The sequence below is a fragment of the Tursiops truncatus genome, chromosome 9 (assembly GCF_011762595.2).
Source record: "Tursiops truncatus isolate mTurTru1 chromosome 9, mTurTru1.mat.Y, whole genome shotgun sequence".
Classification (NCBI taxonomy): Eukaryota; Metazoa; Chordata; class Mammalia; order Artiodactyla; family Delphinidae; genus Tursiops; species Tursiops truncatus.
The window spans coordinates 104974616-105000674 of record NC_047042.1 but is presented as its reverse complement, the minus strand read 5'-3'; the positions used below and the strand labels follow the sequence as shown (position 1 = coordinate 105000674).

General features: G+C 44.4%; 1 protein-coding gene across 7 annotated transcripts in view; it reads left to right on the top strand.

The window, feature by feature from the left end:
* The window catches only part of ESYT2 (extended synaptotagmin 2), a 77305-nt gene that overhangs the window by 37956 nt on the left and 13290 nt on the right, over positions 1–26059 (top strand). For 5 of the 7 annotated variants that reach the window (XM_033863574.2, XM_019930233.3, XM_073810147.1 and 2 more), the window contains exons 7-14: positions 6426–6481; positions 10415–10535; positions 12784–12960; positions 13809–13891; positions 15339–15387; positions 16467–16556; positions 16975–17070; positions 22219–22281. In XM_033863574.2, the coding sequence (XP_033719465.1) occupies positions 6426–6481; positions 10415–10535; positions 12784–12960; positions 13809–13891; positions 15339–15387; positions 16467–16556; positions 16975–17070; positions 22219–22281 (735 nt within the window). The remainder of the gene's footprint in view (positions 1–6425; positions 6482–10414; positions 10536–12783; positions 12961–13808; positions 13892–15338; positions 15388–16466; positions 16557–16974; positions 17071–22218; positions 22282–26059) is intronic. The other 2 variants (XM_019930235.3, XM_019930237.3) reach the window with 1 other exon arrangement.

Sequence of the window (26059 nt, the reverse complement as noted above, 5' to 3'; positions counted from 1 at the left end):
TGTCCTTAACGGAGGGCTTCACATCTCTCGATAGACAACTTTTTTTCTCATTATAAAAATGTTTGCTGCAGAAAATTTGAAAGCAGACCTTAGAAAGTATAGGTTGTAACTAACATTCAGCGCCTATCACTGAGTATGATATATATTTACTCATTCAATCCTCATAGCTCTGTAGTTAAATAACTAACACTAAATACTTTTGCTGACCAGGACCTGGGAGTCTGATTTGTCCAAGTCACAAAACTAGTAAGTCTGGGGATCTGCACCTGGACCTGCCCTGGTCTGGCAGAGTTGCTATCCTCATACTCACCCTAAGTCTCCCTGCAGCTGTCCCCCACCCTGCCATTGCCTGCCTCTCGGGGTGTGTTGGATGAAGCACACAGTATGCCGTGTTTTTAAGAGTCACAAAGATTAATTTTAACTAAATTATATTTTAACACTTGGATAAACCATGATATTATTATTTCACATTCCATTTTTGTTATAAGTCGTCAATACTTATTACTCATTATTAGCCACAAAAGTAAGACAACAAACATGTCACCTACCTAGACTCTCCCTCACTGAGACCCTATCTCCTCGCTGAGGCCCCTCCCCTCACTGAGACTGTCCATCCTCACCTGGGCGGCTCCATTCCTACAAGGCTCCTCATCTGGGCTTCTGCAGCCTCTCCTTGGCTTTCTGCCTTGGCTCTGTCCTCAGTGGACTTCACTGCTAGGGGCCTTGCCCCGGCAGACTGACCCGCCAGGGGCCGGCTCTCACTCGCAGATGGTCATCTGTCCAGTGCAGTGGTAGTACCACCCCCACCCCCTCCCCCATCGTCCCTTCCACCTCCCTCCTTCTCTCTCTCTCTTCTCCCAGAATGCTGCCCTTCCCAGGACATGGGCAGCCAGGTTCCCTCCTTGTCCCTGTGCCTCACAGTACACTTCTTAATCTTTGGAAGCCACAGCCATATCTGTCTCCATACAGTTCAGTAAATGTCTGATGAATGAATGGATCTGTTTCTCTGATACTTCTTCACGGTGTGCCATTTTTGTAACCTGCAATGAGTCCTTTCTGGAGGTGTCATTAACATCATGTGTAGTGTAAAATGGGGTTATTCATTTGTATAATTTGATTCAAATAACTTAATACAAATTATTGTTGCTGGTTTTTAAAATACAAGTTTATCTAGACCAAACAAGTGGTGCTTTTCTGCATAAAAACATAAGAAGTAAGTGTCATCACTTTTTGTTACCACTAAAATTATTATTCTCATTTGCTTTTTATTGCTTAAATAATTGGCTTATTTTGAATGTATCTTAACAACACAAAGCATGGTAAAATTCAAAAGCTATTAAGGAACATCTGTGTTAAATTTTAATTTATTAAAATTTTGAGAAATGAAGAAATCCGTAAAAGATTCAAAATTCATGGGTTTTTTTCCCCCACATACAAGTTATTGAAAAGACAGTACGTTTTAAAAAATTCCTTCATTAATGAATATAAAAAACTAATCCTTAGCAAGTTGATAAGTATTTTTAGTTTGCAGGGAATTTTTAACAATTTAAAGAAAGTGTTCTTTATTCAGCTCAGAATGTAACAAAATCCAAATCTTTAAATCTTCCTCAAAACTTTGTAATATTCTTCATTGGATCTTTCTTAGGTATACTTAGTTTAAAAAAAACATTGTAGGGACTTCCCTGGTGGTCCAGTGGTTCAGACTCTGTGCTTCTACTGCAGGGGACCCAGGTCAGTCTCTGGTCAGGGAACTAGGATCCCACAAGCTGTGCAGCCAAAAAGTAAAAAATAAAATAAAAATAACATTATAATATTAATTTCCAAATGAAATTTTAGTACTCAGAAAAGCAGGATGAGGCTGTGAAAGGTTGAGGATCACTTGTATCCTTATATGGTGAATTACAGTCACCAAGCACAGGCTTCAGAGAAAAGGGACTTTTTCAGTCGCTTTCATCTGGAAAATGTAAGAGCAGAATTCCCTGCTGGCTGCCAAGTCCTTCCTCACCCCAGTGAAAAACAGAAAGATTTGGGGGTTTGACTATTCAGATGATTTAGAAGCGTGGCAACCTTCAGAAGAATATGAAACTTTCACACATTTTTTTGCTCGTTTATTTGTTTAGATTAGTTCTGATAATGTGCTACTTGTTTTTAAAAAAATAACCACAGGTGTCTGCAGTGCTGACCTCGTTGAGCACAGTGGGGGCAGGGCGGATGTACTGTCACCTTATTTCAGGTTAAGTGACAGATGTGAGCGCCACACAGCCTCACTTTCTGCTCCTGGTTCTTTCTCTCCTTTGAACCGCGTGCTTTGAGCAAACTACCATCTTCTCCCAGTATCCATAGGGGATTGGTTCCCGGACTCCCATGGACCGAAATCCGTGGGTGCTCAAGTTCCTTATTAAATGGCGTAGCATTTGTACATAACCTACGCACATCCTCTCGTATCCTTTAAATCATCTCTAGATCACTTATAACACCTAGTACGGTGTAAATTCTGTGTAAATAGTTGAAAGTCCAATGTAAATAGTTGCCCTAGTGCAGCAGATTCAAGCTTTGCTTTTTGGAACTTCTGGAATTTTTTCTTTCTGAATACTTTTGATCCGTGTTTGGTTGAATCTGAGGAGGCAGAGCTGGAGCCCTCAGATACGGAGGCCCAACTGTATTTAATTTCTGTAAGCCTCAGTCTCCCCATCGGTAACATGGGGAGTACACTTATACCTCCCTCAAAAGATTAGAGGTGACGATTAACTGTAAAACACTTGGTATAGCACCTGGCACGTAGTGAGTCTTCAGATGTTTCAGAAATTAAATATTTTCCCGTACGTAGGGTTAGCATTCTGGTGGGATCCTGACAGCAGAGGCCGAGCACTGGTAAGCACAGAAGCTTGGGTTAAGTTTCTGGTACGAGCCAGGGCGCGACCTACTCTCTGCCCTTGGGCGTGTCCCAGGGAAGTGGCGGCCACCTACTCATGCGAACTTGACAGTTGCTGGGATTGCCTCTGGCACACACTCTTAAGGGTGTTGCACAATCCTTAGGTCATTTTTAGGTTTGTCTCGGGAGTATGGATTAGAGTAGACTGAGTCAGGAGGTCCTTTCTAGAACTTCTCCAGGAGATGGTCTGGGGCTCACTCTGAATGTGTTTATCCTAAAGGGGTCCTCCCAGCTAGCAAAGGACATGCCTGCTGAGGCTTTGATCCACAGATTGAGTTTCTTCATCTATAAAATGTAAATAACATCTTCCTTTTAGAGTGATTGTGAAAAGAAATTGAATCCTACTAGCTAGGACTCCAGCAATTGAGGTACCTTAAGCAAAGGAAGGGGGAGAAGGGGAGGCTTTATTTAAAAACAAAATGAGCATATATCGATGTCTCATGAAACCCATGCAGGGGCTGCAGTTGGGAGTCAGGAACAGGATGGAATGTGGACGCCGTGGCCACTGTCTCTTGTGCCTGTTCTGCCTCAGCTTCGTTCTTCTCTCACCCTGAGACCAGCCTCCTCTGGTCCTTCAGGCCACAGGCCAGAAACACTGGCTGCCGGTGCCCCCAGGAGTGAGCCTCCCGGTCTTCCCTTGGTCCTTGCCTGCCCTATTCCAGCTGCATCAGATACAGACCCTTAACCCCGAGACCAGGAGTAGGAAGGTTGCAGCATTCGAATGAGGCTTCCTGAAACCGATTCCTGCAGCCCCGCATGGGAGGCGGCCATGAGGGGCGAGGCAGGGCTGGGCTGGCAGGTCCATGGAGCCCACTGGACGGAAGAGGTCCAATCTTAGGCCACACATTAAGCCACTGGGGAGTTTGCGGCTGTTTATCCCGCCAGGTGTTCTCTGCATTTCTTGGATCTGGGGTTTGATATCTTTCATCATTTTGGAGCATCTTACCCCACCACCATTGTTGTGGTGCTCTTTCAGTGGCCCTGCCCCCTCCCTGTGACTCTGTCTTTGGAGGGTCTTGTGCAGGAGAGAGTGTCGCACCCGCCCCCAGCAATACTGCATCTCTGTGGTCAAGGCATAGAGGGTGAATTCTGTTCCTGTCCTCTGAGTGGCTGTGGGCCCTCACCTCTCGAAGGCAGGGCTTCTGCCTTTCCTGCAGCAGCTGTGCTCTCCCGGGCCCGCCTTTTTCTGTGGATTTCACAGGGTTTACTCTGGCTCTCCTGCCCTGGGATGGCCCTGTCACCTCAGCTCTCCATGCATCCAGGAGTGATGCTCTTCCCAGTTTTCTACATCCCAAGTGAAAGCTGGAAGTCCTAGGAGCTTTAAGACATAAGAAAAATATTCGTGACCTTTACCACCAGCCCAAATCAGAAAATTCAGAAACTCTGGAGAAGGGCGGAGCCACCAGTCTGTTTTGTTTTGTTTTTAAATATTTATTTTCTTTTTGGCTGCATCTGGTCTTAGTTGCGGCAGGCGGGCTCTTCCTCGTGCCGCGCGTGCTCAGTAGTTGTGGTGCGCAGGCTTAGTTGCTCCGCTGCATGTGGGATCTTAGTTCCCTGGCCAGGGATTGAACCCACGTCCCCTGCATTGGAAGACGGATTCTTAACCACTGGACCACCAAGGAAGTCTCCACCAGTCCGTTTTTAACAGACTTCCCATGTAGGACACCTGGCGTGTAGTCAGTGCTGAAATGAGCAGTGGCTGTTGCCGACTCTTCTGCAACCCGCAGATGGCACGGAGGGCAGAGGGCAGCTGGCTGAGGTTCCCGTGAACACATGCTGCGCTGGTGGGGTTCCAGTTGCAACGTGCCCACCTTATACTCACTGTTCCTCGGCAGCCCAAAGAGCTGATTTCCTGTCCTTTGGAAGCACGTCTCACTGATTCTTCAGTTTCCCGAAAGGAGATCCCAGTCATCCAGACTTGGTGGGGGAGGCACTAATTTTAGTAGCTTTCCCAAAGCGCTGCCTGGATCTGCCCCTCCCGGTGGCTCCCCCCTGTGCCCCCGCCCTCACACCTGTCCACCTGCTCACACACTCACTCTCGTCCTCCCACACACGGTCACTCACACTCCCACCCCCTCAGCTTGGCTCTTCTGTCCCCTGGCCTCCCTGTGTTCATGGACAGGCCAGCTCCCCCTTCAGGGCCTTGAACGTGGAGGCCCTTCCCCTGGGGCCTTCTTTCTTGCATTCAGATCTCTTCTTTTCAAACTCACCTGAGTCTGTCCTTCCATGAATTCTGCCCCTGCCTCCCAGGCATTTTGTTTCTCAGAATTTGGGTAGCATTCAGGTATATCTTATCATTTTGACCAGGGTCCTGCAAGTAGGCCCTCTGTCACCTGAGAGTTTGTAATCTGGTTATATTCCCTTCCAGGTGACCGCCCTTTGGGAGGGCCTTTGAGTGCTTCTTTACTCCTGATTCAGCAGGATGCCCCAGGCTCACGTTAACAGTTTTTGTCCCAGACCTGGAATCAGCCATTTCTTCAAAATCCCCTGTTCCTTTTAGTGGAAAATGCGTTTAGAGATCATAGCCAGGGTGCTATAGGGAGTCCTAGGGAGGTTAGTGTTTCAGGACTTTATTAAAGTTGTTGCTTTTGAGTTTTGCTCTGTCCGAAAGAATCTTGACCCTTCCAGTTCATATTTGTAACCACCTACTCCCCAGCTTTGTCACTCCAGCTATATGGGTAATAGAGGTCATGCAGTTTCACTTAGCATCTTCTACAGTATAAAGCACAAGTAATTTCATCATGTGCAGTATCCATCTTGACAGGAAAAGCAGTGTTTCCAGCCAGTACTTGTTACTTGTCCACATCCGTTTAATAGAATCTCAGCCAACTATATAGGAATTATTCTAAGATAAATACCACTAGAAAAATGAGCAATAAAATACAGATGTTGAATGAATGAATGGAATGTGTCCCACTAATATAGGAATATGCAGACTGAAACAGTGATAAAGTACCATTCTTCAACTGCTGGATAGACTGATTTTTAATATAGGTGTAAAATATGATTTTTAATTGGGTGTAAAGAAAGGACATTTTACACAGTTTTGATGGGAATGTAAGTTTGTACAATATTAGGGCAATTATGTAGCATCTATCAACATAAAAAATGAACATGTATCTTTGACCAGAATTTCCACTTTTTGAATGCTAGTCTCCATGTGTATGTAACAACACGTGTTCACTGATTCATTACTTACAATAAAAGAGAAATTGTAAATATTCTAAGTGCTTGTCAATAGGAGGATGGGTATATAAATAATTATGATTTTACTGGAGTAAATTATGACATCAAAAGAACAAAACAAGAACAGGCAAGGTATCTATACCAACAAGGGACAACGGCCTTGATGTTTTACAAAGTGAAAAACAAGGTATAGGACAGTATTATGTACCTAACCCATTTCATTTATAAAGAAACAAGCCTGCATGATTTGATATGAAAATTGGAAATAATTTGCGTACTTAATATTTTTGCCCTTTCTTTAAAACAGCTTTTAGAAATTAATTGGACAGGACTGACTAATCTTCTCGATATCCCCGGATTGAAGTAAGTACTCTGTCACGTCCTGTGGGTAGCTTGCTGGTGGTGTCATGTGCGTTTCCAGTGTCGCAAAGACGACACAGATGTTTGAGAGCTGTGTCTTCCGAGCATGGTCCATGCTTTCTGGGCGGGCTCTCTTGGGCTCTGGTGTTGTCGCCCCATCTGAGGCTCTGGGTCAGAGCTGCATGAGAGCCCTGTTAGGACTAGATGGAGCCTTTTCATTAGTCATGAGGTGTCTTTCCAGTTTTGGTGTTTTGATATCCCAGAAAATTAAAGAGAACTTTAAAAAGTTTTCAAGCTTAGATGTTTCAAAAGTAGCCCTTTCTGGAATCTTTTCGAGCTGTGCTGCGCCTTCCCTTTCTGCGTTATGTGCCTTGACCCGTGCCTCCCTGGAGGGGTAGGTGTCAGCCCTGGACCTGGGAGCTGCATCGTGTGGCTGGGAGGCCCTCATTGTTCCGTGTACCCTAGTGTCTGAAACACGAGGCAACCTTCCACCACGAGCATGTGAAGCCCTTCAGGGCTTGTCCCGCCTGTGAGAGAAGTGAGGCTTCCCAGTCGCGTCACAGAGTCCATCTGTCCTCCAAGGTGGAAGGTGGTGGCGGCAGACCTGTTAGCCACCTCTGAGCAGGAAGGTCTGAGGCTGCAGCCGCCAAGCCTGCTTCTGCTGGTTTCACTGTTGCATTTGAAGGTTAAAGTGTGTTGCTTGTTGGTTAAAGTTACATATGTTTCTAGTGGACACTGCTAATCTGTGGGGGGGTTTTCCCCCTAAAATAGCTTAAAAATTGAAATACGAAAGCCTTGGTTTCAATCTGTTTTTTTCTCTTCCCGTGTATTTGTTTATGCCTTTGAAATGGCCATTAGAAAGAATTTTATTTTGTTTCATTATAAGGGAAAAATTAAGACTACACTGAGGCATAGTCATAACAATAAAAGTCTTTTTTAGGTGCTGTGGTTTATTGGATATAGAAAAAATACTGTTATCTTTAAAAGATTTTTGGAACGAAAGGAAAACTTTAAAAGAGTTTTGTTAAAGTGTTGATTAGGATTCTTGCTTGCAACAACAAACCCAACTTACCTGGTCTTCATTAAGTGAGTAAATAATTGAGTAAACAAATACTGTTCTTTAGAGACAGTCTATTCACTCATCCGACAAATGGGTACGGAGTGCCTGCTGTGAGTGCCAGCCGTGGCCGTGAGCAGAGTGGAGCCTGCGCCCTCGGCTGGTGTCGCCGAGAGGCCTGTGGCCCTGTGGGGTAGCCAGGCACAGCCAGGTGCTGGCGTCCACAGGACGGCTCCTGACTGCTTTTCTGTGTGTGGCTTTGTTGCCAGGCAGACTCTTGCTGTGAAGTAGCAGCTTCTAGCTTCTATTCCACATGCTCAGCAACCTCAGTTGGAAAAAAACCTTTTCCCACGAGTTCCAGCAAAAGTTCTAGGGTTGACTTCTGTTTGTCTGCCTGTCCTTGGACAGACCCTCCTGGTTCTGAGGATCAGGTTGGGCCTCGTGCCCACGCTGAGAGGAGGCAGAAGTGCTTGAAGAAGCTCCAGTGAAGGGGGGTGGGCGGGGGGGGTCCCCCAAGGAAGGGTTCCAGAAGTCAGAGGAGAGGGTGCTGCTTAGCTGGCAAAAACGACAAATCCCTGCTGTCGTTTAGTGTAGAAGAGTGTGGTCTGCTTTCCTCCCCCCTGCGTCCTGGGAGGGGTTTGTCGAGCATCTGCGCTGCAGGCCGCGTTGTGCTGGCTCCCTGTAGAGAGGCAGAGGGCGGGCTCTGCCGCATGAGCCTGCAGCACAGCTCGGGGGTCAGTCCCAGAGCATTCAGTTAGAAGGGAGAAATGCATGCGCACTCGCACGACGCACACATACAACTACAGCGCCATTTCATTGCATGATTTTATATGAAGGCAGGCTCTTTTTGTGTAGTAATAACTTCCAGCTGTTGTTTTGTATATGGGTTTTCATATATACAGTATATAAAACCTATTCTTCTATATTCATTATGTATAGGATTGCATTTGTCATTAAAGGTATCAATATATACTCATATATATGAGAAATACAGACGGAAATAGACACACACCTTTCAAAAATGAGACTATGGTATAAAAGAAATATGGTAAAATATCCCTTTTAAATTATATATATTATATGATACATAATTATGTAGATTTTATGTGATACAATATACACATATCTACTTAACGTAAAACTTGGGCTACTATTTCTCAAAGATTTTGTCAAACATCTCACAGCTGTGGCAAGCCTTGTCTTATAAAAATAGATATTTAATAACTTTGAACCTAACATAATGAAATCTTGTGCCAAGCTTTACAAAATGAACATCTACATGCTCTATCCATTGACTACAAAGCAGAATCCAAGGTATTATAAAGTAGCAGTGATGCCTGAATCACTTTACTTTACCACAAATTTTAGCTATCCTTACCATTTTTCAACGAAGAGCCATAAACTGAGTGTTGAAGGGATGAAGGTTGTGACAGAAACAGAAGTAGGGTGATGAGCAGGGTCGGTTCCAAAGGACCAGAAGGGTGGGACACAGTGGAAGCTGTTCTGTGTGCTGAGCCCCGGCGTAGTCAGGACGAGCAGAGCGGCTCAGGGGATGCCCAGCCCCACTTGGGAGGCCGCGGGTGGGGCTGCCTAGCTGAGCCTTGTGCTGGCACCGTAGGCGTTAGAGAGAGGTGAGGCGGTGGCCGACCACCATAGCAGCTAAGGGATTCTTGAAACATTTATGTCATCAGTGAGGGGTCTTCTGTTTCAACAGATTTTTCAATATAAACAAAATTGGTACTTCTGCAGGGAAATGCCTGAAGTAAGACTATGCTTGGTCTTAATGCTTTGAAGGGCCACCTCATCCTCTGCTTGGTGAACACTGATCCAGTGTCTGCCGGCTTAGACCCTCTGAGTCCCCCTGGACTGTTAGCGCCTGAGTTACTGGCCTCTTCAGCAGTAGAGTGGAGCTGTCTGTGTGGTTTGTCTTCTGCCCATGTCGGACTGAAAGGTGCTGTGCTGAGGTTCCGCATCTTGGCCTTGCATTTGGACCCCCAACCTGCAGTGAGGCTCAGTTATCACTCAGTGAATGACCGCACTTTCACTGTGTCCCAGTGGATGTTCCGTGTGTAGTTACTTTACATCTGCATGTTCATACTGTTAACATCTGAGAAGTACTGGCAAGAAGTAAGGTTCTTTTAAAACTTTGCACTTCTGGCTAAAGGTGTCCTTCTATAGCAATGAAACTTGGTTTACGTATGCCTTCAAAAGTGCTGTCACGCATACGTTGCTTGATTCTCACATTTACACCAAAGAATAGACAAAAAGCATATTGAAAGTACATTTGTTTCTTTAGCCTCCACAGTTTTATTCTTGCTACTGAGATCTCTGTGCAGTGGTGTATAGTATTTCAAATGGATTACAGTATTCAGTACCCAAATAAAGTGTGAAGAAAGAATGAACTGTAAATTCCTTTACTTCATTGGGACCTCTGCATATATATCAGGAAAGATAAATTTAATGTAATAAACATGGACTGAGTAAATAAATGGATGCTTGTTTTGGTATTCTCTGTACTTTTATGGGTGTTTGAAATAGTTTATGTTAAAAAAAGATTTATTTAAATGTATCTTACTTATTCAATATTAAATCAGTGATAAAGTTATGTGGAAATGTATGAGATGTTATTTAGAACGTTGTGAAATATAGCCAGAATAGTGTCTTGTGTTCTCAGAATAAACCCCACATAATGGTCACTGTGGCAGTGCTGCATCTAACGTATTAAACTGCTGGCTTCAAATACTGTGTTGGAGGGTCAGCTCCGCGCTGCCAGTGGGACATTGTGTCATGTCTCTGCTAAGTTCACTGTGAACAGGAGATAACTAGTATTTGGAGTGTCTGATAGTTGGTTTGTTTGTTTTTTACCTCCCGCCTAACAGTGGTTTGTCAGATACTATCATTTTGGACATAATATCAAACTACCTGGTGCTTCCCAACCGAATCACAGTTCCTCTTGTCAGCGAAGTTCAAATAGCACAGTTGCGGTTTCCTATACCAAAGGTAAGCATCCGTTCATTAACACTTACAGACAGACTGGAGGAACTCTTCACATACTTGGGTGTTGTGACTTCTTGTATTTCTCCTAACAGCAGCCTTGCCACGTGGATCTTTTTTTTTTTTTGCGGTACGCGGGCCTCTCACTGCTGTGGCCTCTCCCGTTGCGGAGCACAGGCTCCGGACGCGCAGGCTCAGCGGCCATGGCTCACGGGCCCAGCCGCTCCGCGGCATGTGGGATCTTCCCAGACCGGGGCACGAACCTGTGTCCCCTGCATCGGCAGGCGGACTCTCAACCACTGCGCCACCAGGGAAGACCCGCTACGTGGATCTTGATGCAGTAAAGGTGGTCTGTCCTGCCCTGTTCCTTAGGAGATTGGCTAAGGGGCATCTGGCCGAAAACTTTCAGAGACTTGAGGACAGTTCTTAAACCTCAGCTGTGAACCTCAGAGCTGCTCATAGGGGATTTAATTCTGCAGATATCATTGCAAGTTGTAAAGAACAGCTATGACAACTTATTTATTGCCTCAGAAAGCACTTCCTATTTGTATGTATCAAGATGTAACAGTTCAGCCTAAGCTGGGAACGTTGTACAAGCCTCCCCTCAGATATGACAAAGTGGGCATCTTTGAGGTCATTCAGTGAGGGATGTGGCAGGCACGTCGTTAGTGTTACAGCTGCCCTGGGTGGGATGGAAGGGCATGGCCGGGGCTGAGTCACAGCCCTGGGGTTAGGCAGCAGCTTCACTTTGGGAGCATATTCCTTGGTGTGTCTGGGCTGCTGTTTCTTCATCTGTAAGTTGGGGTGATGCCTGCACACAGAGGCGGGTCACACATGTTGGAGTCACCTTCGTCTGAGTAAACTAAACAACCTCTGTCTGAGACTGTGAGAGCCTGCTGGCCAAGGACGTGGAATTCTCTGCTGGGCACAGAGCTGGAGGGTCGGCCCCAGTTAGCAAGGGCTTCTCCCCCCTGGGCTTCACCCCACCCGTCTGGTCTGACCAACCTTGGGCTCCAGAAGTGGAGTGGGCAGCCTGTCACATGGTGTCTGGTCCTAGTTCAGTGTTTGTTTCCTGAAGTAGAAGTGGCCAGCCTTTCCCCACTGCCCGTTACTCTTTCTAGGTAAATTCGATCTCAGTAACAGTGCGCAAACCAACAAACGTGCCTGAGCATTCCTGTATTGTTTCAAGTAACAACCCCCCAGTCATTCGTGCCCGAATTAGTTACACTGCTGGCATTCAGCAGATGTGATGGGCCACCATGTATGAGACAGGGATGTCTTTTTTTCCTTAACTTAGGATTCTCATCTCTGGAAACGCAGGCCTGCCTTTCCACATAGAAATCCCCATGCTCCTAGGCCATTAGGCTTTGTATTCTCTGAGTACAGGTGACCATCTAAGCCTGCCCGGATCCAGCCTCCCTGCTGCTCAGATATGTTTGTTGCCACATTATCTAAGCTTTAGACCTGTGAAAATATAAGCCAGGGATTTTGTTTTGTTATGGTTTTAAAAGCGTATTTATCTGTAAAAATGTCATCTTTCTATGCTGGTTGGTTCAGAAATACTACCTGGTAATTTTTTTAAAAGTGTTTTGTGGTGTAGAATGCTACCCTCCTAAAGGTAACTTTACAGGTTGTGTTTGCCTTGAAAGAAATATGAGTGAAGATTTTTAATTCTATCAATTAAACAACATTTTTGAAAAAGATAACGATGTTAAGTCTGTGAGTCATATGTATCTCAGATTTTCAGTTTCCTATCCATAAAATAGGTTTAATGACAGTATTTCACAGGATTGTTGTAAAAATTCAGTGAAGTAATTGGAAAGTAATTGCACATCAAGGACTTAGGAACAGTCTCGTGCATCCTGTAGTGCCAGTTATCACTGGTTATCACTGCAGTTAGCACTAATGTTACAACTACCGAAACACAGGACTGTTTGGTGACCCATGAGGCCCTGTGCCATCTGACCTCCTGCCGTCCTGCCCTGCCCAAGTTGGGCTCCTGGGGTCCCTGGGGTACAGTGCCGCTCTGGGACCCCCCGTCCCAGGAGAAGTCTGCAAGAGGTGGTGGCTCACGCTAGCCCATCCTGTCTCTGGCTCCGGTCAGACCCCTGGGACCCCGTTGTGCTGCTCCTGGCATCACGTGTTTGCCTTTTTTGCTCAGGGAGGAGGAGCTGCCTGGTCCCTGTGCACAGGCTTCGCTCCATGTCTGTTGGGTGAGCCAGTGAGCAGTCTGCTCTGTCTTCCTTCTTTCCAGGGTGTCCTGAGGATACACTTTATTGAAGCTCAGGATCTTCAGGGAAAAGACACTTACCTTAAGGGACTTATCAAGGGGAAGTCAGACCCCTATGGAGTGATTCGAGTTGGCAACCAAATCTTCCAAAGCAAGGTCATCAAGGAGAACCTCAGTCCAAAGTGGAACGAGGTGTACGAGGTGAGGGAGTGGGTGCTGCTGCCGTCCCCCCTCCACATTTCTGTTCCACTCCTACTGCGGGGTCGTGGTGTGCTTATTTAGTTCAGGGTAATCTCAATTCTCTTTGCTTTCATTTTCCATTTTTAAAACTATTGTACCTTGTATCCCTACCTCACACAAAATTTTAAACCTTAATCGCATCAAGCTATCACAGTAAATAATTAGCCCTTAATACACGTAAACGTATTCCAAAATGAGGTTATTTACCATTTTGTAAATTTTCATTTAATACATCTGGACATCTCTACATGTCAATAAATATAGCTGTTCACTTGAGTAGGTACCATCATGTTTTTACTCAGAGAGATCTGGGCTTTTGGGTTCATTGTAACCAGTGCTGTATGAGTGTCGTGGGTTTTCTGCATTTGGCCAAGTTTTCCCCACATTACGCTCCTCAGAGTGGAATTGCTGCATCACAAGGTATGCGGTTTGGAAAGAACTGAGAAGTGGTGCAGTTTATACCCATCAGCTTCCCGTCCTCCCAGCCTGGTCTGTTGCCAAATCTCTCAATCTCGGAGTGGTGGTGAGTGGGGCACTTGCGGCCACCCTGCAGCCAGCACTGACCGGGGCCGCTGCCGGAGTGGAGAGACATCCAAGCTTGTGGCCCCCGGTAACTGGAGACAAGGCACAGTGGCCCATGGCCATGTGCGCAGATACAGGTCCCTAGCAGGGACCCTGCCATCCAGAAGTGTGTCGGGTCCGGCAGCGGGGACCTCAGTGCTGTGCAGCTGCTGCCGCTGACTGCAGTCACGTACTCAGTAGACACGATACTAGTGAATGTGAGATAACTGTGAGCTGCTACCTTTCAGGCTCTGGTCTATGAACATCCCGGACAAGAATTAGAGATCGAGCTCTTTGACGAAGACCCAGACAAGGACGACTTCCTCGGAAGGTAAATCCTTCGTGACTGAGGAGAGCGTAGACTCTTTTTCTTTGATAATCACTGTTAAACATGTAATATAACTTCAAAAACAGGATTATGTACATGTGATGTGTATTTTAAAATGGCTCTTAGATGTAGCGTTGCTTCACCTTAGATTTCTTAAAACACGGTTTGTTCCTAAAACATTCACATTTAAGTAAGTAAAGGAAAGCTGCTAGATCTGTGTCCATCATAGCAGCCACATGTTGCTATTTAAATTAAATTGATTAAAGTTAAGCAAAGTTTAAAATTCATTTTCTTAGTTGTGCTGCCCCATTTTAAGTGCTCAGCAGCCACGCATGGCCCCCAGTCCAGCCCAGCTCTCCAGCCTTTACACCACGCAGGCAGGTGTGCGCTAGGTTATAGAAACAGGTTTTTTAACTTTTGATTTGTTATTGGGTTATGGGGGCGGGGAGTAGATAGTAATTTATATTGTGCCTATATACTGGAAAAGCAAATATTGACCTGTTTGCTTAAATTGAACAACCTGTACAGCTGAAAAAAATACCAAAAAACACACTTCAGCCTAACCTTTATTATTTAACTGAATTTCTTGTGGCAAAAAAGATATAAGGATAGATGACATTGGACATGTCTGGCTTCATCAAGAATGGCCTGTGTGTTAGGCTGTGACCTCAGAATTCATTCATGAGACAGTTTAATGAGGAGCAACCAAAAGATTTCAAGCAAGGCAGCGAACAGATCAGACCTGCATTCCAGTAAAGCCACTGTTAGGTTATCAGGGACCGAGACTGGGGACTGGCCGGCCTTCAGGAGGCTGTTGGGATAGATCAGGAGAGAGATGTCAGGTCGGACCTGGGGCAGAGCTCGGGGGCAGAGAGGAGGTGTGGCTGCAGAAGAAGGGGGTGTCACTGTCCCGTCCTGGTCGTCTCTGGCTCGGGGGGGCCGGCTGCATGCTTCCAGCAGTGCAGGATTATTGGGGGAAATGGAACTGGCTGTCGGGGACATGCCGAGCATGAGGCAGAGGCCTCTGTGGCCACAGAGACTCTGGTCAGAGCTGAGGAGCGAGTCTGGGGAGGCAGTCAAGGCCTAACTGAGCGTGCAGGTGGCTGAGCCGGAGCGATGGGCAGCAGCCCGGAGGGCACGCCAGGCCCAGGGCGGAATATGCCTGCACAATTGGGGTGCGTGTGAGCAGCTCCGTGTGGGGAAGACCAGCCCTCCCAGCTCTGACCGCAGCTGTGCCTCACCGAGTGTTCCTACCTCCCCGCTCTTCCCTACCTCGCTTCACTCTCGTGGGTGGAAGCTTGGGGAAGCTTTTGGAAGAAGTCTGTTTCTTGACAAACTAGCATTTTGTTGCATTTCTGGAGTACCTTTTCATAGACTAATGCTTAAGGTTATTTCAGTTGTAAGAAGTGTGTTTCTGTGTTCTAAAGTTGTTGTATTGTTATTTCTATAGTCTTATGATTGATCTTATTGAAGTTGAAAAGGAGCGCCTTTTAGATGAAGTAAGTTTCCTTTGAGTATTGTTCTATTTCATGAGTGTTGACAGAGCACCTGCTGCCACCGCCACCCGATGGTCTGAGAACTTAACATCCGCTCACAGACGTTGAGGACTTAGGCCTTCTAGTAACAGCAAAGTGAAAAGAAGTCAGCACCTACCAGACACTCGAAATTCCTGAGGATGCAAACACACACCAACTTTGTTTCAGGCAGGCACGCTCTCCTTCGGAGTCAGGGCAGAATCTGGGAGAAACTCCCCAATAACAGGCATTTTAAAGATAGTTGGAGTTCACAGCAGAGCTGGCACAGTGCAGTTGATGAGAAATTGTCCCATGAAAGATACCCACAAATACAGTATGAATTGACAGCAACAGACGTACTTCAAGCAAGATATTGCTATCAGAATAAAAAGGATAAAAAAGGAAGTTTGTGGTGGCTTCTAAAAGATGGGTAAGATTTGGATAAGTAAAGCGTAATTAACCAAATCACTGCTGAGATCTGCTTTCAAAGTAACATGTTTCCCTTCCCATGCACGCCAGCACACACTCAACAGGTATCTGCAGTTTATCATGTTGTGTGCCAGGTGCTGTGTGCAGTGACAGGCAGAGCAGACAAAGCCCTGCACTCGGGGCAGTCTCTTCTTAATACTGAGTGTTTGGGGGCCATCCTCGATTAATTGCTTTGTGGCTTTTAAGCTGAAACAAGTGTATACTAATTATTAGTATATAGTGATGAGGAAAAACAGACCTGTTAATGTGTCTGATATTGAAATTCAGACTTGGGATCAATGTTATATTCTCTCTTGGCCCATAAATTCTATGGAAGTCCATACGTAAAAGCCTGACAGTGTTGGGTGGTATAAGAGGACATTTGAGTCCTTGCATGTGAATCGGGGGTGGAATTGGGAGTCAGTGAGTTAAGACACGCAAAGTGGCCACTGCTGTTGGTGTCTGGGGCCAGCAGCTGGTTCTCAGGCCTGGAGCTAAAGGTGGCAGGACTCAGGCCTTCTGTGTTTGTGGAGACTGTTCAGTTTGCGTGTCTGATCCAGGAGGACTTTGGCTGAACTGTCTTGCTTTCTCTGCAGTGGTTCACCCTGGACGAGGTCCTCAGAGGAAAGCTGCACTTGAAACTGGAGTGGCTCACGCTCATGCCAGACGCTTCAAACCTCGAGAAGGTGCTGGATGGGGTCCCATGACAGCCTGCACTCCTGATCGCTAAGATTAGTACCTTTAAACTGTGCTGCTGCTCACTTAAAAAAAATACAGCAATCATTTTGACTCCTGTGCTGTAAATCACTACAGTAGTACCAGGGATAAATTAGAGATAATGGAAGTTTACAGGTCATTCTCACCTGTTTTATGAGATCTTTAAATTTTGTGCTTGATTATTGTATAGGGATTTGAAGAGCCACAGGTGACCCGAATGCTTCGTTTGATTGATCTGAATAGAATCTTATGTTCATTCTCTCTGTATTGCATATATCAGATGCTTATTTCTCCACTTTTCTTATTCTCTTGAGGATTATAGACATAATCAGGAAGAAATAGGAACCTTGGAAACCCACCTGCTGAAGCTTTTTCCTTTCCTTGTAGGTGCTGACAGACATCAGAGCTGACAAAGATCAAGCCAATGACGGGCTGTCCTCCTCGCTGCTCGTCTTGTACTTGGACTCAGCCAGGAACCTCCCGGTAGGTGCCTCCGCGAGAGCCCACTGGGTGCTCGTTTCCTGGCAGTGGATCCTGCTGTGTTCAGCCGCGCCCACGCCATGTCCCCATTCTTGTTGCTGTGTTTTCACTTCACTCCAGTCCAAGAGAGCAGCAGTGGAGAGGGATACGTGTGCATTTCCTCCATGAGTGTAATTTTATGTTTACATCTTATTGGTTTATCCAGGATGGTCAGAATTATCTTACATGTTTTAAGAAGAAATCTCCAGTACATAGGAAAAGAATACACCTAGTAGTTAGAGAAGAAGATTTTCTGTAGAGAATCACTAATTATTAAAATGTAGTGCCTAAAGATGAAAATTATATCCCTTTGGCATCATCCTGGAAGTAGCACAGCAGGGTGACGGGGCAGCGTCGGGTGATCCCCTGCACACACGGCTTCTGGCCCAGAGCAGTGCCTCTCCTCGTGGGCGTCAGAGTCATTTCACTCTCAGAAAAACTGTAGAGAACAGTTTTTACAGACAACGACTAGAAGCGTGGAGAAGGGTCGATCAAGCCCTGGTGTGATGCTCGCCTCCACACTGAGGCTAGTGTGCTCGTGATCAGTGTTTATCGTTTTGATAATGTTTTTTTTTTGCGTGGTTTTGTTTTTGTTTTGCGGTACGCAGGCCTCTCACTGTTGTGGCCTCTCCCGTTGCGGAGCACAGGCTCCGGACGCACGGGCCCAGCGGCCATGGCTCACGGGCCCAGCCGCTCCGCGACATGTGGGATCTTCCCGGACCGGAGCAGGAACCCGTGTCCCCTGCATCGGCAGGCGGACTCTCAACCACTGCGCCACCAGGGAAACCCTGATAATGTGTTTTGAGTGCCCATTCACTTGTTCAATAGATGGCCTTCCTTGTTCCATTTCACTGTTGGAGGCCAGTTTTGTTGAAAGAAAGACAACTACCTCCAGATGAAAGGTGTTTCCTCCTGAAATGATACTGGTTCCAGGTCACCCAAGTGCACCTGTAGACAGTCCCCCAGGGTGTGTCCTTGGTGCGGGTGGACGTCTGGGCATCTCACCTCACTGTGATCGCACCATGCTGTTCCTTTACCTCGTGAAATGCACACCCTGATTCTGTTTAGCACCTCTCAAGGGTTTAAAATTGTGCATTACTTGGGCTTCGTTCACAAGCAGAGTCAATGTATTTTGGGCATCTCTATGTTTTATTTAAAGTTTTTAACGATTAAAATCTGATCATGTATTTTTTTCATATTGGGAAGATGTAACAATTGTGTGTATAAATGTATATAATTGTACTCTTTCTTTCAGTGAAGGTTTAACCTTTCTGCAGAATTACTTGTACGGTAGAACTTTTTGCTTTTAACCACAATAATGTTTTAAAGTCTTTCATAATGCCTGATGGAAGTGAATTTGTTATGTATTTTAGGATATAGAGCAAAGTGGTGGGGAATTGGCCTCTCTTTAGAACTGTGTGTTTTGTCACATTAAATTAAAATTGAATAATGTCATGTAAGCAAAAGACAGAAAGAAAAGTGATTGTACAACCTTCTGTTAAAAGGGCACTTTGTGCATGAAGGTATGCTCTGGCCGTCAAAGGCAAAGGATCTTTACAAAACCACTGCCCGGTTGGGCCTGTCTCCACGGGAGTGCGTGCTGTCCCCTGCGTTTCTGCGTGATTCTTTGACTCTGCCTGTTGCATCCTGGTTATTAGTGCTCTTGTGCCTTCATTGACCACAATCCACCATTCTTTGCTTTCTTCTCCCATTTCCATTTTCCCAAGAGTATCTACGAGGGAAACTTTGGGTGTGGCTACTTAAAAGAGAGGCGAGCGTCGGGACTAGTGTTTTGTGAAAATACTGCCTCAGTCTGTAGAGCACTATTTGTGAGTTCTCAGTGTTCTTCCTTCCTTCTGTTTGGTGGAGACTGCTAGAATGTGGACTGGAGCTTCAATGCCATCTGCTCAGTGGTGGAATGACGTGCATGCTTTTTCAGCTTCTTGCATGATTTCAGTTACTGGGCATGTTTCTTTCGTGCTTGTTTTGTGAAACGTAACACTGCTGTAACTAATGTTGGTGACTGCATCTGATACCGAGGTGGACAAACCCCATGAGCCATGGGGGAGCCTTGGGCTCTGACGCTGCTCCTGGCCCTTAAAAAATTAACAAAAAAAAATCATCTGAGGAAAAAGTAGTGAAGCCATAATGATTAAAATGGATTTTCTTATGGTTCATCTCAATGTGAGATGTAAATATTTCTTTGCAAGCTTTCAAAAAACTTCCTTAAATCTACTTTCTCCTCCTGACCAAACACAGAAGTGTCAGAGCTTGGCTTTCCATGAAGTCCCCCGTGGCCTTGGGGACAGTCAGTGAAGACAGAAACTCACTGCTGCTCTGAAAACACGCCTTCTCCCTCCCCATTTAACCAGAGCTCCTAGGGTGCAAAAACATGTTGAGTTTATGATTCACTTCTTTTAAGGAACTTAAAGAATTTCCTGGGGTGGGTAATTGAGCATTTCTACCTTTATCTGGGAAGCTGATTTTCATCTCATATGTTTCCCTGAGGCCTTGCTCTGGTGCCTTGATTCCTGGCACTCTTCTTGGTCCTTTTAGCAGTTATTTTCACTTGCTTTGGGGTCAGAGAAAGCCACCGATGGCTTAGTCATTAGTCTAGAAACTAATTATTGATTTAATTCAATAACTAGTGAGATTCTTAAAGTTCATTTGTTTCATTTTAATTTGTTATTTCTATTTCTGCATGCATTCTCAGTTTATTCTTATTTAAAAAATAAAAAAGAAGGGGGAGAGCAAAACTGAAAGTATAGGCATTTTTGACCCATTTTATAGGTGAGGACAGTCAAGCCCCTGAAGAGTGGGTGAGCTGCTGTTGCGTCTCCTCGCATCCCCTGCCCACCTTCTGGGAGGTCAGAATGAGGGCAGTCATGCATATCAGCAGCTGTTTTCTGTCACTTCCAGGTGTTTCCTAGTGGAAATCTGTGTTGTAAGCTGCTGTAAATGACAGTCTTGCTCAGCTGCATGAGTTACTGTTTTCTGTAACTGCTTCTTTTAAAGGAAATATTTCTGAACTTGTGTCAGGATTTTTTAAATTGCTTTGTAATATTTAGCTAAGATGTGGCTGGGTTATCCAAACTAACTTTCCTCCCACATTACCAAAACCACATGTTCTGCTTGATGATTCAGTTGTAGGAATCAACAAAATGTCCTACAAAATAAATTCGAATAGATTGATCACTTTTCTCCCCTTTGATTGTCAGTGTGAAGTGAGATCAGTTGTCAGTTGTCCCTAAAGGCTGAGCCTGTTGCTATTTCCAGTAGAGGTTTTGGGCTGCTGCCAGCCCGTCGCTCTCTTACCTTTTGCTGCTCAAAACTCTCTTCATGTTCAGCCTCACCAGTGCATTTCCACCAGTGGTCCTGTCTGGAAGCCTCAGCACAGCAGGACTTTCTCCCAAGCTGGGAACGGCCTCTTTATCCTGTGGCCTTAGCACTCGGGCCTCCTCCTTCTGGCCAGAGGAACGAGAGGGTGATTTCTGACCCCCGGAGGCCAGCTTCAGACCCTGAGGCCTCCATGACCACATGCATTTCCCAAGTGCTTTCCAAGGGCTCTGCGTGCACAACTCATTGAGTCTCAGGCTGGCAGGATCCTTTCTCAGATGAGGCACTGAGATTAGAGACCCAGGGTTGCCACTAGCAAGCCACAGAGCCAGGATCTGAGCACCGCTGTGTGACCCAGAGCCCACGTTTTCCACCCTCCTGTCTGGTCCATCCGTGTATAAAGTGAATTTGTTACCACTTCATTAAGTTTGTAAGTTCATAGTGCGGTATATGGAGTTTATCTGAGGGGAGTGGTGTTTGCACTAATGTCCACTTTATACATAAAAACGTTGGCTGTATAACATGGAGACCCTTGGGTGTGATGCTTCTAGGTGCTCTGTGAAAGTGATTTTAGCTCTCAGTTTAAAAAAGTGCAGGTTGCTGTTACTGCCCCTGCTTACGGTGAGCAGCCCCAGAGTGGACGGTGCAGTGATGTCTGGAGGCCCCACGCTGGGCCCTCACCGAGTGCACCTGAGCAGCCTGATCTGTCTCACCCCAGGCCGGTGCAGCTTCCCACGCCCACGCTCACAGGCTCCTCTTGCACCCCTGACACCCACCGTGGCTTCTTTCTTTGTTTCACTTCACTTGATGCACTTGGAATAACATGTGCACAGTACAGGTCACATCCTTGCAAAGTTAGAGTTTCCTTGGTGCCCGCAGAAGGTCTGTCCTCACAGCTCAGGGCAGCAGTTCCCAGCCCGGCCCGGCCCCCCCCTCTAGGGGCATCTGCTGGGGCTGGTGTTTCAGGCAGCTTCACAAAGAATAGAATTCAATTTGAAGTTAATTACAACTCAAGTGATCAAGTGATCACTTGATGAAGTGATCAAGTTTTTCATCTTAAATGTTAATCCTCAAAGGATCTTGCAAAACAACTCAGTCTTGCCCTTTTGAGGGCAAGAAAGTAATGAGTTTTTAAAAATCAATACAAGTAGGACATAAAACCTGTAATAATAGAACTTTAAAGCGAGGAGGAACTTTTGAGGTGATCTAATCAGCCTCTGCATTTTGTGCTTGGAAAAGAATGGGGGACGAAATAGATCGGGTCCCATCTCTGCTGTGGTTTTCCACTAGAAGGTAAAGTTCAGAAGGAGGAAAAGTAGGGTTTGGTGTTATAGGATATGATTTGGTTTGAGAGCAGTTGGGGTGTCTGTGGCCCATTCATTTGTACTTTAGGTAAAACCTTTAGGTTAATAATGGTTGATATTTTAGGGGTTTGTTCAAGCAAAGGATAGTAAATAGAACCCTTTCCTCAAGTTTCACTCTTGGATTTTTCAAATCCCAAAGACAGGAGGGGTGGGGGAGTAAAGGAACAGTAATCATAGAAGGTAAGGAAATATGTTTTGATATTTATAAAGGTTTAGTCTAAGATAAAATCTTGGGCAATAAGAATACTTTTACAAATGGTTTATACTGTTTCTTTGTTTAATTCTTGGTGGTTTTTGTTTAAAGATTTTTTGTTGTTGTTTTCGTAAATTTTCATGTCATTAACCTTAACATAAACTCCTCATTGCATGTTTTATTAACCCTTGGTGTATTCATTTTCTTCTGACTTGAAAGAGTAACCCATTAGAATTTAACCCTGATGTCTTGAAGAAGGCTGCAATTCAGAAAGCTTTAAAGGTAAACTAATAGTTTTCCCTTCGAAAGTTAATTAAAACATATTGAAAGAGATGATGCTCTAACCTTTATCGGTTTATTGACAAATTCTTCCCAAAGTAATAGAGTAATTACTTGTTTAGTTGCGGAGAGCCTATTTTTGTTGTCAAAGAATTCGTAGTTAGAAGAATTTAAGTCGATTTTGACAATAAACTTTACAAAATACCAATATGGTAAATTAGACTTTTGTCCTGTTGGCCTTAGGCAGCAGTATCTAAGGTGGTTTTAAATCATCTGTACTTTAATTGGGTTTGAATTTGTGAAAATGGTGAAGTAAAGTTCTGTTTAAAATCTTAACCAGTTTTTAGATTATGATTAAAACGTATGCCCGATGCACTGTGACTTTCCATTAAAAAATCACCTCTTCCAATATGCTGAGTCAGGGCTGTCTCTGAGTCAGTGACCTCATGGCTTTTGGTGCTGCTAGTTTGGGTGACAGATCTTTTAAGAAGCTTTAAATCTCATTAAATGAGGTATATTGAAAACTAAGCTCCACTCCTGAAAACGACATGAGCATGTATTTTCTGGCTAAATTGTTAAAGGTTTTCTATGGCTTACAAATGTTTTATTATTTTTTTCTAATTTCTTTGAGCATTTTAGACTTAAATATTTTGGGGGGTGAGGGGTTAAATGTAGTTGCTTTAAGAAAATTCTATCCAAAGGAATCAGGAATGGTTTTTAATCAGTTTCATCCAGAAGAATAAGTTAAATTTCAAAAGTGAAGAAGACTAGCATTCTGCTTTGATGCAGCATTTAGTAAGCCCTTAACCCCACCCCACACTGAGGAGGTGAGGTGGCCTACTCCTTTGGAGTACTAGTTAGTTAGCAGAGTAGTCGAAATACCTGTTCAGATAGAAAGCCCAGAGATAAACCCACGCATATATGGTCACCTTATTTTTGATAAAGGAGGGAAGAATATACAGTGGAGAAAAGAAAGACAGCTTCTTCAATAAGTGGTGCTGGGGAACCTGGACAGCTGCATGTAAAAGAATGAAATTAGAACACTCCCTAACACCATACACAAAAATAAACTCAGAATGGGTTAAAGACCTAAATGTAAGGCCAGACACTAAAAAACTCTTAGAGGAAAACATAGGCAGAGCACTCTATGACATAAATCACAGCAAGATCCTTTTTGACCCACCTCCTAGAGAAATGGAAATAAAAACAAAAATAAACAAATGGGACCTAATGAAACTTCAAAGCTTTTGCACAGCAAAGGAAACCATAAACAAGATGAAAAGACAACCCTCAGAATGGGAGAAAATATTTGCAAATGAAGCAACTGACAAAAGATTAATCTCCAAAATTTACAAGCAGCTCAATATCAAAAAAACAAACAACTCAATCCAAAAATGGGCAAAAGACCTAAACAGACATTTCTCCAAAGAAGATATACAGATTGCCAACAAACCCATGAAAGGATGCTCAACATCACTAATTATTAGAGAAATGCAAATCAAAACTACAATGAGATTATCGCCTCACACCAGTCAGAATGGCCATCATCAAAAAATCTACAAGCAATAAATGCTGGAGAGGGTGTGGAGAAAAGGGAACCCTCTTGCACTGTTGGTGGGAATGTAAATTGTTACAGCCACTGTGGAGAACAGTATGGAGGTTCCTTAAAAAACTAAAAATAGAACTACCATAGGACCCAGCAATCCCACTACTGGGCATATATCCTGAGAAAACCATAATTCAAAAAGAGTCATGTACCAGAATGTTCATTGCAGCTCAATTTACAATAGCCAGGACATGGAAGCAACCCAAGTGTCCATTGACAGATGAATGGATAAAGAAGATGTGGCACATATATACAATGGAATATTACTCAGCCATAAAAAGAAACGTAATTGAGTTGTTTGTAGTGAGGTGGATGGACCTAGAGACTGTCATACAGAGTGAAGTAAGTCAGAAAGAGAAAAATAAATACCGTATGCCAACACATGTATGGAATCTAAAAAGCAAACAAACAAAAAGGTTCTGAAGAGCCTAGGGGCAGGACAGGAATAAAGACGCAGCCGTAGAGAATGGACCTGAGGACACGGGGAGGGGGAAGGGTAAGCTGGGACGAAGTGAGAGAGTGGCACGGACATATAAACACTACCAAACGTGAAACAGATAGCTAGTGGGAAGCAGCCGCATAGCACAGGGAGATCAGCTCGGTGTTTTGTGACCACCTAGATGGGTGGGAGGGAGACGCAAGAGGGAGGAGATATGGGGATATATGTATACATATAGCTGATTCATTTTGTTATAAAGCATAAACTAACACACCATTGTAAAACAATTATTCTCCAATAAAGATGTTTTAAAAAAAAAAGAAATACCTGATCGTCACCAAAACACTGGGAGGAATCATATCCATAGCCTTCGCTCACCATTTCTTTAATAACTGAAGATTATTGACCCACAGAGCGTGATGGTTAGAATGAAGTCTCTCCAGTTAGGCTAGACTGTCTGGGCTTGAATCCCAGCACAACTGCTCGTCAGTGGGACCTGCAGCAGGCTGCTGAGTCCTCCCTGGTTTGTTACTCAGAGTGGTAGTGATATTCTCTTCTGTATGGGAGTGTTGAGTACATTAACTAAATACATGCATGTAAAAGTGCCCAGTGTAGCGAGCATAATATATATTTTTAATTGCTATTCTATTATTTAAGCCTAACAGCTGAGTTCTGGAAATGATATTATGCCCATTTTATAGATATGAAAACTGAGGTTCAAATAAATACATAAATCTCAGTAATCAAGTGGTAAAAAGCTAAGATTTAAATTCAACACAGTCTGACTTAAACGCTTATATTTTCATTATACCTTGTGTGTCTTACTTGTGCTCATGCATTTTGAATATTGCGTCCTGATAGAAAACTTAGTCACTGATTTAACCTTATTTCATAGAATCCAAAACATCATCCATTTTAGGATGCAGGTTTCGCATCCACGGGTTCAGCCAACCGAGGATCGAAAATATCCTGAAAAAATCTACAGATAAAGTTCCAAACAGCAGCATTACATTGTGTTTGCAACTATTTACATAGTGTTTATACTTTATTAGGTATTATATGTAATCTGGAGATGACTTAAATTATATGGAGGATAACACCAGGTCATTTTATAGATGGGATTTGAGCATCCTCGGATTTTGGTATCCTGGGGGGTCTTGGAACCAACCTCCCACAGATGCTGAGGGACGGCTGTACACCATTATTTTATGTACTGCTAGGAAAGAAAGTAAGGTGATAGTGTTTATTTTATACTTACTGAAAGAATTTTTAGACTTAGGATAAACATAGATTTTTATCATGTCACATGCACACACAGAAGGAAAATATAAGCAAAATAAATTGATGAAGGCAGTGATAACTACCGCTCCACTGTAATCTGCCCAAAAACAGGCGCTTAAAGTCATCAATTGTAAGTTTCATTTTGTTTTCAGTGATGTTAGAAAGTTTAAAAGGCGGGAGGAGGGTATATTGAAACTGATGAGCTACAGTAAACCTCTAGGAATGAATGGCTACTTTTTCAGAGGTTAAGTAAGTGTATTAGTTAAACTCAGCTTCTGTATCAAAGACTCAAGAGTAGCAGTAGCTTAAGTAAAGACAGAAGTTTATTTCCCTTGAATGTCGCAGAATTCTGGCCTGTGGCTTCGCAGTGCTCAATGCCTCCAGCCAGAAGGGGGGCACAGCAAAGGCCAGACCTCCCCAGACTGTTACAGGGCCACACCTGACTACAAGGGAGA